A 14,199-nucleotide genomic window follows, 5' to 3' on the forward strand; every position below is an offset into this window, starting at 1 on the left:
AATGCCCTTTAAAAAGTAACAAGGTGTTCTTGAAATTACCAGCTAAGAAATTCCTGCATTAAGGGAGCTCGAGCACTGTGACATTCCGATTGAGTTTATCTGAGAATTTTAATTGAAGATTGCAGATGGCTCACATGCACACACGGCAGGGCAATTAAGAAATGCCCTTTCTTCATCATAGGAACTGTACGGCTTCCTCTCTTTCTCTTTGCTTCTCTTGTTGTGAATGTTAGCAGAGACGAGTTAGTGAAGACAGATGTCAAGGAATTTTAATTTACTGATTTTGAAGAAAACTGGAGCAAGCGGACGCTGTAATTGGGTTACTTGCCCAAAGTAATTAAAGACTAAAGCCCAGTTGGTGTGGGGGTGGAGAGGGGCTGGTGTGTTCATTAGCAGCACTGGGAGACAGCAGGTCTTTATGGGAGTACCTAAATTAGGTTTACTGTACCTATGAGACTCATATCCATGAAATCCAGGATTTGTGTAGAAAAAAGAATTTAAGCAAAGAATGCTTAGTGTGTATGCATGCATGCAAATGGAAGTGTCATATCGAAATATTCACATGTTTATCCATAAAATTAATTGATTAATATTGTGTATGTCCACCTGGTGCTAACCAAACAGCTCTGACCAATTTCAGAAATTTAAGCTACAGTAGCTGTTCTTTAGAATTGGACCATATGGGCTATACAGATCAGTGAGGCTTGCATGCCTGTGACCCTGATTCACCGTTTGTCCTTCCTTGGACAACTTTTGGTAGATATTAACCAAAGCAAAGTTTAGATTTTCTGAGACAGCACAATTTTCTGAACAGAGAGCTTTGTTATTTCACAGTAACACAATAAGCTGTGTTCTTTATCTTAGTCATTTCAAGATAATTTCCCTTTGGGAATTTCCCTGTGAATTTCCCTTTGGGATGAATAAAGTATGTATATATGTATGTATGTATGTATGTATGTATGTATGTATGTATGTATGTATGTATGTATCTATCTATCTATCTATCTATCTATCTATCTATCTATCTATCTATCTATCTATCTATCTATCTATCTATCTATCTATCTATCTATCTATCATAAAGAAAAAGAGAGGAAGGTAAGATGATGACTGTTTATATCTGCTATGACAAGTGATTATTACATCAACTTAACTAACTTTCTTACAGAGTAATATCATGGTAGTATTATAGTCTAATATGTACTAACTATAGACTCTAATGTAATGTATTAAAGCCATTATTATGGTTGGTATAGTCATAGTTATAATATATTTCCAACGAATGACTACAGTGAATCACAGAAAACTATGCTTTTAAATGAGCTATTCTGACAACTTGATCTTTAGGTTAAAGGTAAATGGTTAAAATTAATAGGAGACTATCACATGTGAAATAAGTGAATTTTATGTGTAGCTTCTCCAGGAACAGAAATACAGGAAATAAATTCTGATCTGACGTTGAGCAAAATGGTTTAGAATGCAGAGAGAAATCGAGAGGAAAAAGGCAAGCCAGATGAGCTTTACAACTGCTCTCAGCTGCAAGGACAAGGTAACAGAGTGAAGAGAAGCAGTAAAACAGGAAAGAGTGAGAGATAGAGACAGGGAGGAGGTCAGTAAAGCTGTGATTTGTGTGATGTATATGAGAAAGGCAAGAGGTGGATGATAAAAGCAGACAGCACTGATAAAGTGGCACAGATGATTGAGATACTGCATGAAAGAGAGAGAGAATGTGTGTGTGTGTGTGTGAAAGAAAGAAAGAAAGAAAGAAAGAAAGAAAGAAAGAAAGATGAGAGTGGGAGAAAGAGAGAGAGAGAGAGAGAGGTTTGGGTGGGGTTTTGGGGGGTCTAGGGAGAGACCCCCAGAGTAACTAGTAATCATGATGGAAGCCTGCTGAGGTTTTAGAGTTTATAACACAATTATTCATTCTGCGACCTTAAATAAAGTGTTACTGACTGACCAAAGAGCAGCCATATTTTGTGATATTTAGTGATTGCATTACTGAGCAGTTAAACTTTTAAGATGTGTTTGCTGACCGCTAGGATGTCCAGATGATGTAGACAGGACAAAATGCACAAGGTTTACCCAAAAAGATGTCATACATCTCTCCTTACACAGCTCCAGCATTTATGCAACTAGCGTGTTATTAGCACTATGTGACATGACATCTTAAGTGTAGCAAAAACATTATTTTCTGTTATTGAGAGTCAAGGTATGAGGCCTTGAGTAAAATGATCCAGTCTAAAGAACTAAAGCAGGCTAAATTCTGAATAAGACTGAAAATTCTCAAATTCATATGAGAGGAAACAACACAATCCAGACATGGAGCTTATTGTGCATTTCAAACAGCTTAAAACTTTCAAATTATGATGCAAATTCAATACTGGAATTTGTGCATTTGCAACTTTTCTAATCGATTCTGAAGATAAACAGAATATCATTTTGCTAGCTGACATGTATCCTGACCCAGATGGTGAAGTCAAAACCATCTTAATAAGACAGTTTTCAGTGTGTTCAGCCTGCTCTACAACAAGGTTCTGTGATGCTTTTGTGTTTGATCATCATTAACTGGCAGATGAAGAAATGTTCAATGTGATGCTTAAGCTATAATAACAGCCAGCTCAGTGAAGATTCTGATCTAACACAAAGGAAAGGGAAGAAAAGGGAAAGAAAGAAAGAAAGAAAGAAAGAAAGAAAGAAAGAAAGAAAGAAAGTCCCCTTTTCCCCTTTTCATCTGCCCAAGCTGCTTTTTTTACTGACCTCCAAAACATATCACCACCTTTTACTCCATTTTATGATATATTACCCCTTTACTAATGAAAATTATTGCTTAATAAAGGCTCATGTATTACATTTCCTCTAGAGCAGGGACGTCAAACTTACATTCTGCCTGGACCGCATCACGATTTTAATGAAACCATATAATCTATTAGGTGATTAGAATAATTAAAGGGATTAATTTTTTTATTGTTCTAATGAAATCATTGCTTTGTTTAATTGCATTTCATTTGCTGTGATGAGAAGCAGGATTAACTAGTTGCCCATTTCTCTTTTTTAGCCACTAGCCAGAAACACTATAATCAGAGAAATATCAAGGTGAGACGTGATGAAGTAGCCTGCTGAAGATTTACTGCAGAAAGATGAAAAGAAACATCGAACAGTATTTCTTGGAGAAGCTGTAATCTCCCCTGCTATTGACATATTATTTGAATCATTTTCAGTGGAACTGTCACACAGGTATTTTATTGGCAACATTATTAATAGTGCACGATTGCTTGATGGTAGACTGTGAGGTAAGTGATTAAATAACACCGGATGTACATGAGCTGTCTCATTATTAATTTTAATGTACAGATCAGAAAAACCAAACATTACCCTCAAAATTAATTCCTGGCTATGCAAATGCCAAAGAGTGTTTCTGAATCATTTTTGACGCGAGAGTGACATTGATATTAACCAGCTTTTCAGCACTGTGGGACGTGAGCCTGTGCATGCTATACAGCAGCAGAGCAGTGGGAATGTTATAGATCTGCAGTGAATTCTATATAGTGTGAAAAATTTTGCAGAGGCCAAGCAAAACGAGACCGTGGCCTGTATTTGGCCTGAGGGTCTTGGGATTGACACGTGCTCTAGACTGTCTGAGGAGCTGTGGTGTAAGCTATCAGAGCCAAAAGACTGAAAGATACATTTAAAGCTTTCACTGGTAACAGATAAAAAGCTTATGGGTATACATATTATCTGTTTGGTTCACAATCTGACCGAGTAGATTCATAATCTATAGACAAGAGGAATTTTTATCCCACTGTCTGCAGGTCTTCAGGTTCAAATGTAACGACTGTAGACTTTAAAATACACAAATACTGAAATAACTGTAGACTGTTGATGAATGTGTACTATAATTATATGACCTGAAGTAAACACTGCAGCATGGCTATCTTTAAATCAGAGAGTGTGTGTGTATGAAACAGCTGTGACAGCAGTTCTCGCTACGCCATACTGCTGCCTCATGACAGGCTTTCTGCCAGTAGTATCAGCTCACAGCCTCACAGAAACACACCGCATATCCACAATCAGCTCATCAGCCGCCACAGCAATGACGACAACCACAGGCCTGAGGGCTGGAGAAAAAGAGTTGGAGAAAGAGGAACGGAAAAAGAAAGAGAGAGAGAGAGAGAGAGAGAGAGAGAGAGAGACTGAATTGCAGGCTTGTGTAGCACAGAGTCAGTGTGAGCTCAGGTGTAATGGAGAAAACTGGATCAAAAACACAGGGGCAGAAGAGGAAAGGATACAGGAAGCGACAGATGAAACAGAGCAGGGAGAAGAAGTAGGCTGGAGAAAGTGGAATTTTTAGAAAGTGAAATGTTATTGTGTCCAAAACAGACAACACACACACACCACCCTCTCACACACACAGCTTTTTTTGGTCTGACACAAATGGAGAGAACACCCAGAGGGTTCCATCAGTCTATAGAGTAGTGGCCTTTGTTTTGCCCTCCTCTATCTCTTTCATTTTTTCCCCTTTTTCCATTCTCTCTGTCTCTCTCTGTGTGTCTCTTTCTCTATCTCACTCTCGCTCTCACACACACAACAAGCACACACAGATCGTCTGAGAGCCTTCAGCATCCTGACGTTCTGTATGCACACTCATTGCCCTGTTTCCTCTCAGCACTAAAGTGAGCGCAAACTAGAGAAAGGGAGGGAGATGTATTTTTAATATCCCTCTGCAGAACACAAATATCCGGTGCATGGATGCATATGCACAGATTCACACACACACACACACACACACACAATCAAGCAGGCAGATGCAAACAGTCAGAAAGGCAAACAGATAAGTGAAAGTGCCTTCTCTCTCACTTCTGTCATCCTGCCTTAGTTGAAACTTTCTCACACCACAAACACACAGCACTAATCTCTCTTTTTCACACACCACTAGTAGTCACCCCCCCACACACACACACACATCAGTAATAGTCTCTCTCTCTCTCTCTCTCACACACACACACACATACACGTAATAGTCTCTCTCTCTCACACACACACACACACACAAACACACACACACACACACACAATACGCAACAATTTGTATTTACTATGGATTTAAGCTTAAAGCCGGCCGACATAACAGCAACGATTCAATCTGCCTCAATCAGTAATAACACTGAAGCAGAGAGGATCTGATTTTGCTGATGCAGACTGAAGGGTGCCTCATTTTTGCATTTTAGTCTGAGATATATACAAAGCCCATCATCAGCGCAACACTCCCACTCATCCTCCCCTGAGAGTCTGATGTGTGGATGTGTGCAGACATAGAAGTCAGGAGGGACCTGTTTTAACCATATCATATTGTGATGCCTTGGGGAGTTGTCATCTTTTAAAGTCACAGCCAGTGGCAAAGCAGACGATTGGAAAATCTTTCAAAAATCATCATAGGAAATAGGAAATTTGTACTAGCAGTCTGCTAGTACACACCACATCTGAATCTGATTAACGGCATGTAAATCTATATTAATGATCCTGATCAAGGACTCATCGCCTGTTCTCTGGCAGCACTGGGAAGTGAACTCACAACAATCCAGTTCGCTACAGAGTCAACACTGCCTCGGGTTATTTTGAAGCAGCGTGACTCGAGACAAAAATGCTTATTATCCCCTTCTGTTTAATAAGGACATCTGCAGGACGTTTTATTACTTTATAGCTTCTAAAATGTCACACTTGTTAAAAACATCATCAAGGAGACTGAAAGTTTGAGCTTGATGCTGAAATAACTTCAGCACTTTATTACAACCTCAAGCTTTCTGCTGCTTATGGAAACCTCCAGTTCTGCTCCTTTGCATGCACACACTTTTGATTTGGATTGTATGTATTATGCATGTTAGCAGTGTTTTTGTTACAGTGGAACCTCAGCATATGAATTTATTTCATTCTGGAGGCGAGCTATTAAGGCAAAAATTTATATTGTGAAGGAAATTTTTCCACAAGAAATAATAAAAATGCAGATAATCCGTTCCAGCCACCCAAAAATATTACCGATATTACCAATACAAAGCGTATGTAAACTGTATGGCTGCTTACAAGGAACTGACGCAAGCCAAGCATTCCATGTGAAGGGTCCTCACAGGAAGTCATGCCACCAAGCCTGGGCTACAAATAGAACAGACCACCCACGCCACCAATCTGTCAACAAAAAAAACGTGGGAAAAATCGCTTAAATAAAAGCTTTTGAACGCATGCCGAAGACAACATTGATATCGTGGGTTGACTCTTTTGAAACGTCTTTCACTGCCTGAAAAAAAAAATTCATAAACTCACTTCGTTTGGCTTCGCTTGGCCTTCCACTGAGGCAAACAAGTTTTGAACGGCATACACATATGTGCAACTTAGCGGACGTTCGGTTCGGTTCGGTTCATTCGTATGCTGATGCAAATTTTTAGCACATTTTCTTAACAACTCAGGGTTAAGGGCCATGCTCAGGGGCCCAGCAGTGACAGCTTCCCAACCTTCTGATCAGTAGTCCAAGGCCTTAAACACTAAGCTACTAGTATCTCTAATAAGTGCTGATTTCCGAATATAAACACTTCATTCTGAATCTGCAGTAGATGAACATATTTAGAATCTGTTTTTGCATGTAAATGTAGCCAGTGCTGCAATGTTCATTTGTCTTTTTAGATTTTAATGTTAATATTTAATTAGCAAAATAGTTTGTAAATGTAAAGCTTAAAATTAAGTCAAATATGTCTAGAAATAAATTTAATAATCACACACACACACACACACACACACACACTCATGAGCTTCTGGTTAATGGTAGCTCAGTGGTTAAGGGCTACTGATCAAAAGGTTGTGAGTTTGATTCCCAGCACCACCAAGCTGCTACTGCTGGGCTCTTGAGCAAGGCCCTTAACCCTCAATTACAGAGAGATAAGGGCATCTGCCAAATGATCTAAATGTGCCATAAAACACCACAGACTTCTTATAAGAACCTTTTCACCCCAAAGGACCGCGTGAAGTAAACGCTCTGTGTCGTTGTTACCAGTCATTACATTAAGCTGTGATATTTTGTGATAGTCTTCCTGGATTATCAGCAGTTTTTTCAGCGTTTGTCCTTTACTCTTGCTTTGGTTTGCTGATCGTTTGTCTATTGCTTCCATTCTGACCTTGAGTTTACCAGAAGGTTCTGTACCTTTGCCATAGTGTGTATTAAACTGCCAACACTGCACTTTTATCTGCCAGTATCTGACAGTCATCACAGACTGACTCATATCTTCCCAGCTACCCTTCTGTACTCTCCAGCAGGATCATCCAGATTCATGCTAGTCAATGAATGCTCACTTAGGTCCAGTAGGTAGCATTAATTATAGGCAGAATTATCTGAAGGTACCTGATTTCAAACTCAAATTCCAAACAAATTTCTCCCTCAAAAGCCATCATTAAAAAACATGTGCATTCATGCCAGCCTAATGCACTGTAAATCATTCATTGTCAGAAATGTCTAAATTCCAAGCTTTTAACTAATTTATTATATTGCATTGCAAAAAGAAATCATCTGTGCAAGTGAACATAAATGTAGTCAAAATTCTCAAGTATTTACTATTATATGTTTACAATTCACCAATTATAATGATTAAACCTATTTAAACATTTTTTATGTCTCTATTAATTTGAAGTGTGCAATGCTTTGTTTTATTGGCAAATCATTTTTCTCATTTTAAGCAAATTGATCTGCCAATGAGAAAAGGTAAAACTTGAAATGAGTAAAAGCAACTACAACTCGATTTACTTGATTTATATTAATCTCATATTAAGAAATCTTAGATAAATTGCTTATATTCAAAGATACTTTTCTCAGTTTTATAGGTCTGAGTAATATTTTTAGAACATTAACATAATTTCAGCAAAAAATAAAATAAAATAAATAGAACTTTACAATGCCAGTGCTTCAACTTGTGTGAAAGAAAAAAGTTTCTGACAGTCACAAAAGCAGAAATATCTCCTGTTTACCAGCCCAGTGTCCCACACAAAACTGCAATTTCCTTCTTAGCAGACACTTTTTTAATTGTTAAAAAGAAAAAGAAGGCTCCATTTTGAGGCTGGTTCCTCTGAAGGTCGCTTCTTCATGTCGTCTTAGGGAGTTTTTCCTCACCACTGTTACCTCTGACTTGTTCATTTGGGATTTAAATCTGTGTCTGGATTTCTATCAAGCTTCTTTATAACAGTGTCTAAAATTTTATTAATAAAATGTAATTTTATTGACAACATGCATTAAAAAGAAAAATATCAATCATTATGTATTCTCTCATAAAAATGACTGACCACAACTTCAGATTTAAATGCTACATGTATCTATAAACTGCAACTGCTGAATGCTTGGTACTGTATAAAGAAGCCTCATGCATGCTGCCATGTCGATGCAGAGACGGGTCTGTGTGCCAGATTAGTGAGAACTGGAAAGACATTATTAGTTCAGCTTTCCTCTGCACTCTTACTGCTGTTCTTTCCGTTTCTCTGTAACTCTTGTTCTGTCTCACTTATTCACTCTCTCCCTGCTGTTTCACTGGGCTACTGATCAGACGGAGGGTCGGGAGGAGGACAGCGAGGCTTGGCGCCGGTTGTATCCTCACTTTAACCTTCCAGCGCTTCCAAATCAGCGCTTTCAGACTGCATGCTAAATGACAGCATTAACTCCCTCATCTTGTGCTGTATTCCCCACCTGCTTAGCTCAACACAGCTACAAGTCATTAGCCACTAGCTCCCTTCTGGCTCATCTAAAACGCTAGCCTCTTATTTATCCTAGTCTTGCTGTAAAATTTTGCCGCATCACAGTGCCACCTGGCTCGTTTACTCTGCAGAAAACTCTCACTTGCCCCTGGCAGGCTGTTAGCTATGTGAGAATTGTTTTCATTTCGGACTCAATGAGAGCGGGTATTCGTAAAAGCTCTGCACCAATGCCAACATACCATCAGGATATACTCCTAAAACAGGTAAATTATACATAAACACATGCACCTGCATGCATTCACACACACACACACACAGAGGTTTAAATATTAACACATCAATTCAGGAAGCTGTCTCACAAAAGTGTGCCCATGTAGGGGAAGTTAGAAGGAGGATTTGTCATTTGGGACAGTCCCCCAGGAGGGCAGATTTGGAAGGTACTGATTGAAAGTGACAGGGACACAAGGACGCTGTATCCATCAGGGGGCATGGTCAACATTTCCTGACTACAGATTAAGACCACAAACAGGCAAAACACACACACACTCACACACACACACACACACACATATATATATATATATATATATATAAAGCTTGGGCATTTAAGACTTACATATATATGGTACCAACATAAGAGAAAAGAAAAACACATAAGCATTAAAATATAACCCATAACAGTTCAACGTGTTTAGTTTTCATGAATGAGATGACTTCCTTCAATCCTTCCATCTCATTTCACCCTCAATCATTTTTGACATGAAAAATGTAACACTCTCTTTTGCTTGTTTCACCATGTGGAGTGGAGGAATGAATAAGGACATTGAATTTCTATCTATCTATCTACACACACACACACACACACACACACACACACACACAGGTAGGGGGTAGGTAGGCCTCCCACTGCTCTCAGAACAGCCTCAATTATTCATGGCATGGATTCCACAAGATGTTGCAAGCATTCCTTTGAGATCCTGGTCCATGTAGACATGATTTCATCAAACAATTCCTGCTGATTTTTTAGATGCACTTTCATGCTGCAAATCTCCCATTCCACCTCACCCCAAAGCTGTTTTGTGGTATTCAAATCTGGTGACTGGGAAGGTCACTGAATAACGCTACATGTCTTGTCTACATGGACAAGAATCTAGAGGAATCAAGGTTTTGTTAAGAGGAAAGGTAAGCCCAACCCAGTATTAGTATAGTGTTCATAATAAGGGCTCAATGAGTGTATCCCTTTCATTCTAGCACTAAAGGTGCATAATACCATGGTATGAACAAATATTGGTTAATTACATGTGTTGTATCACCAGCTGCTTAAAATGTGTGTAATTTCTAAAAAGGTTTTTAATACTGTTTTCTTACATTGGCAAAAAGGCCTGAAATAACAGATGAAGTCCAAATCTTCAGTAAAGTGTATGACTTATGCCAGTCAAAAGTGTATTCCAGGAGCCCGTACCATCTGTAGTTTATTTATGCGAGTTAGGGTTGTGGTGGATTTGGAGTCTATCCCAGGAACACTGGGCATGTGGAAGGAATAGCGGGAATAAATTACTTATAATAAATCTGTTTCTAAAACTGCATTCAAGTGTTCTTTGGCCTAACTTGACAGAGAGAGAGAGAGAGAGAGAGAGAGAGAGAGTGAGAGAGTAACCACTCAGTCAGGGTCGCAGCCTCTACCAAGGACATGGGGCAAAAAGTGAGACAATTCACACTAAATGGGACAACACAGATTTCCATTTCCATTCATGGCATTTAGGGCAGACACCCCTTACCCCTATCCAGAGCATTACATTTTTTATCTCACTTTTTATAAAAATTGAGCAGTTGATGGTTAAGGGCCTTGCTCAAGGGTGGTGGTTCTGGGATTTGAGCTTAATTCAATTGTCAGTAGACAAACAACACACAGAAAGAAAGTGCACAAAGACATGCAGAGAACCTCTACACAAACATGAATCAGAGTGCAGAGTCAAACCAAGGACCCTGAGACTGTGAGGCAGCACCTTGCCACTAGGAATGGTGGTGAAATGCTAGCTCAGTGATGAAGACATTAACTACTGATTGGAAGGTTACGAGTTTAAATTGCAGGACCACCAAACTGCCACTGCTGGGCCCTTAACCCTCAATACCTCAGTTGTATAAATGAGATCAGTCTAAGTTGCTCTGGATAAGGCTGTCTGCCAAAGGCTGTAAATGCATGAAACCCTTTACATCACCATTTTACTTTATCTTTATGTGTCTTGATCCCTATCTGTACATAGAATGTCTTACGGAAAATTAAACTAGGCTTATGCTTATGGTTTGTAATAATGTCTCGCATGTAATATATGGAAAAAAGAGTCGCTTAGTTGTTTGGCAATGTCATTCCATTATGCAGTCAGTCTAGGGTGGAGTGTGATATATCACTTACTGGTAAATAACTTAAACACTATCTTACGTTAATACCACAACACCAACAACATCTATGAAAGGCATATTTTTTCTACAGTCTGGTCTATATCTGGGTCTGGATCGCAACAAAATATTTGATTAGACTGGTGTCAAAAGCTAATATTCTTAGATAAACGGCATCATTACATAGTGTTCCTGCACTGTGGCATTACTGCAATGTGAATATTAATTAATAATTACAATTATTATATTTGTTATTAATTCTATTTTTATTTTTGCTCACCTGATAAAGCATGATAAACCTGATAAACCCGATAAAGCACTGGATGATTATTTATTTATTTGCTTTCAGTCCAAAATCTTCCTGATGAACACTGCTGCCTAAATATCAAGCCTAATGAGGTGTCATTGTTTAAGACAAAATGTTGACAGGAGATCTGTCAGTTAACGTAGGATACAGAATATTAACCATCTTTAGTTCAGCATGTCAAGTTACGCAAAACACATCAGTTTAGTTTAGTGCAACTGATTCCTTTTGCTCAAACAAAGTTATCATCGCTGCCATGCAAACAGGGTTTACGATGACCTTTTTCTTTAAAGAAGAAACTATATTGAAACTATATTTAACCCTTTCATGCAGTACACTGGTTTTCCATTCTGCTGGTGGTTATAAAATTGCTAAATCATTTTATATGATTAGTCAGGATATTGTTGGGTTTCTGTGAGTAGAGTATCATGACTACTGGTGAGCAGGGTGATGGGAAAGAGGATTGGTCTGAGCGACCCGCTGGGCAAGCAATTCACACCTCTCCAGAATAACACTGTCACAGAGGTACAACAGACAGCACAACTAAAGCTTTTTTGAAACATGGAATACAATTGTCAGAATTAAATTGCAATATATATAAACACAAGCTAGGTTAAAAAAAAAAGAGAAAGGCTTATGAAATCTGCAAATTCCTAAAGCTCTGAGTGACTACTTTTATATGAGCCATAAACCACTTCTGTGGAATGTTACAACACAAATAATTCAATGTTGCGCAGAGGCACCCCCAAAACAGACGGAAATTCCATTGGCCTCTGGTAAAAGAGGTTTAAGGGTTTCCCAAAAGGAAAGCAAAAAAAAAACAAAAACCTTTAGGCTGCTAGATGTAATCATTTTTTAGAATGTAGACTTAAAAATGAAAAAAAAAGCAAAAATAAAATAGTAAAAACCTTAAGTTTCTGAATAATTTCTGAAAATGTAAGTAACTTCAGTTGGTGTTTACACTTTACATATTTTACATTTCTTATATATATATATTCTATATTTTATATACATATTCTGTATACACATATACCCTACCTTACTTTATTTATGTTTCTATTTTTATTTTATTTATATTATATTCTATTTTTATTTACCTACTGTGAATTGTAGTTTTTTATATTTTACATTTTATCCTTGTCTTTTTCTTTATTCCATTTCCTTTTCCTTTTCAAGGGTCAAAGCAAATAGTCGTGTAAGCATTTCACTGCATATCATACTGCGTACGATTATGTATGTGACAAATAAAATTTGAATTTGATTTGATTTGCTTTGACTTCTCAGTTTGGCAAACAAGAAGAAAGCAATTGAAGAAAATCTATTTCAGACATATAACCTCACTGTGACCTTGGATCTGTTTGGATCAATTCCAAAATCTAATAAGTTCATCTCCTGGTTACAACGATAAATCCTACAAAAATTCAGCCACACGTTCTTGAGATACTGCACTAATGAGAATCTCAGATGAATACAAGAACAAACCTGTAAATATCGTGGTAGTGGCATAAAAATGAGAAAAAATTTATTCAATGTAAAAGTGAAACCAAGTCCATGTGAAAACCAGCATGTTCTGTGAACTTGACTATAGCAGGAAGTGACTTCGGTCAAATGGCTTTAAAGTGGAGACATTAGCAAAGTGACATTCACTAGTGGCTTCTATGTTTATGCAAATAGATCAGCTAGCTATGGCTGTTAACTCTTACCTGACTGAGCTGGTCGCTGAGTGATCCTGTGAAATTGGTTGTATGGCATCTGAAATTGAGGAGAGAAACCCCAGAGCCAGTATTCTGACCTGGATTAGCCATCACCGTACACAACAAACCCATTAGACTTGAAGGCCTGATCACAAAGGCCTCCAGAGCTATGTTAGCCGAGACCTGTATAAACAAAGAAAGAGAGAGAGGAGAGAGTGTTTGTGACAGAGAGAGAGAGAGAAGGAGAGAGAGAGAGAGAGCAAGGGAAATGAAGAGAAAAGCAGGGTGGCTGATGACCCAGTTTCTTCCTAGTTGTTTGTCACTCATTTGTGCTGAATGAGGCAAGGACTTCTCTGATTATAGAAATATGCAATGAGTAAACAACACATTACACACTGGGCAAAGTGTAACCTACATAAACAACGTGCAAATTGATGAGGGTGGATAGCAGGGGCAGAAAACAAGCAAGCAAGTATGAAAGTAGGTTGAATGAAGGACAGTGTCCATATTCCATGATTTATAAATATTTATACCACGGTGCTATTGAATTCTTGAATCTGACTGGTCAGAAGGTGTTGATTAATTATACCAGCAGCTATGACAGTTGTGCTTTTTGATATTCAACCCACATGTTCATATTAATGCTCATGCAGATTCGTCAGGGCAAGTAGTGATTTATTTTTGTCTTATTAACCACAAGAGAGAGAGGGTGGGATAGACAGGCAGGTGGGGGTATGATTATTTGGAGCTGTTTATAGTTGCTTTAACATAAGAGATGCAGTTCTTTAAAAATATTTTAAAAAATAATCATTCTCAAATTGCTGTTGTATAAAAATCAGGACATGCTGGTATTGGAACATAATAATCAACTGTAGAACAGTAACTAACACACAATCCTGTTGTTGATTATTTTGGATTACGAGCATGTCTTAAGCGCTTTATTTTTTACTCCCATACAAACTCAAGTTAATTGTGTATGTGGCAACAAGTGTATAACAAATAGACACATATTTATGTTTACTGTGATGTATTTTATATGCTCAAGTTTATGTGTATGGATTGCTCTTGAGCTGTCCTTGCTCTGAA

The 14,199-nt window shown here is 38.1% G+C and overlaps 1 protein-coding gene across 3 annotated transcripts in view; it reads right to left on the reverse strand.

The window, feature by feature from the left end:
• LOC131350962 (adhesion G protein-coupled receptor A1) overlaps positions 1–14,199 on the reverse strand; it is a 195,148-nt gene that overhangs the window by 96,034 nt on the left and 84,915 nt on the right. For 2 of the 3 annotated variants that reach the window (XM_058386007.1, XM_058386009.1), the window contains one exon: positions 13,123–13,296. The exons of the other annotated variant lie outside the window; for it this stretch is intronic. In XM_058386007.1, the coding sequence (XP_058241990.1) occupies positions 13,123–13,296 (174 nt within the window). The remainder of the gene's footprint in view (positions 1–13,122; positions 13,297–14,199) is intronic. 3 annotated transcript variants of the gene reach the window in all.

Source organism: Hemibagrus wyckioides, linkage group LG03 (genome assembly GCF_019097595.1).
Source record: "Hemibagrus wyckioides isolate EC202008001 linkage group LG03, SWU_Hwy_1.0, whole genome shotgun sequence".
Taxonomy (NCBI): Eukaryota; Metazoa; Chordata; class Actinopteri; order Siluriformes; family Bagridae; genus Hemibagrus; species Hemibagrus wyckioides.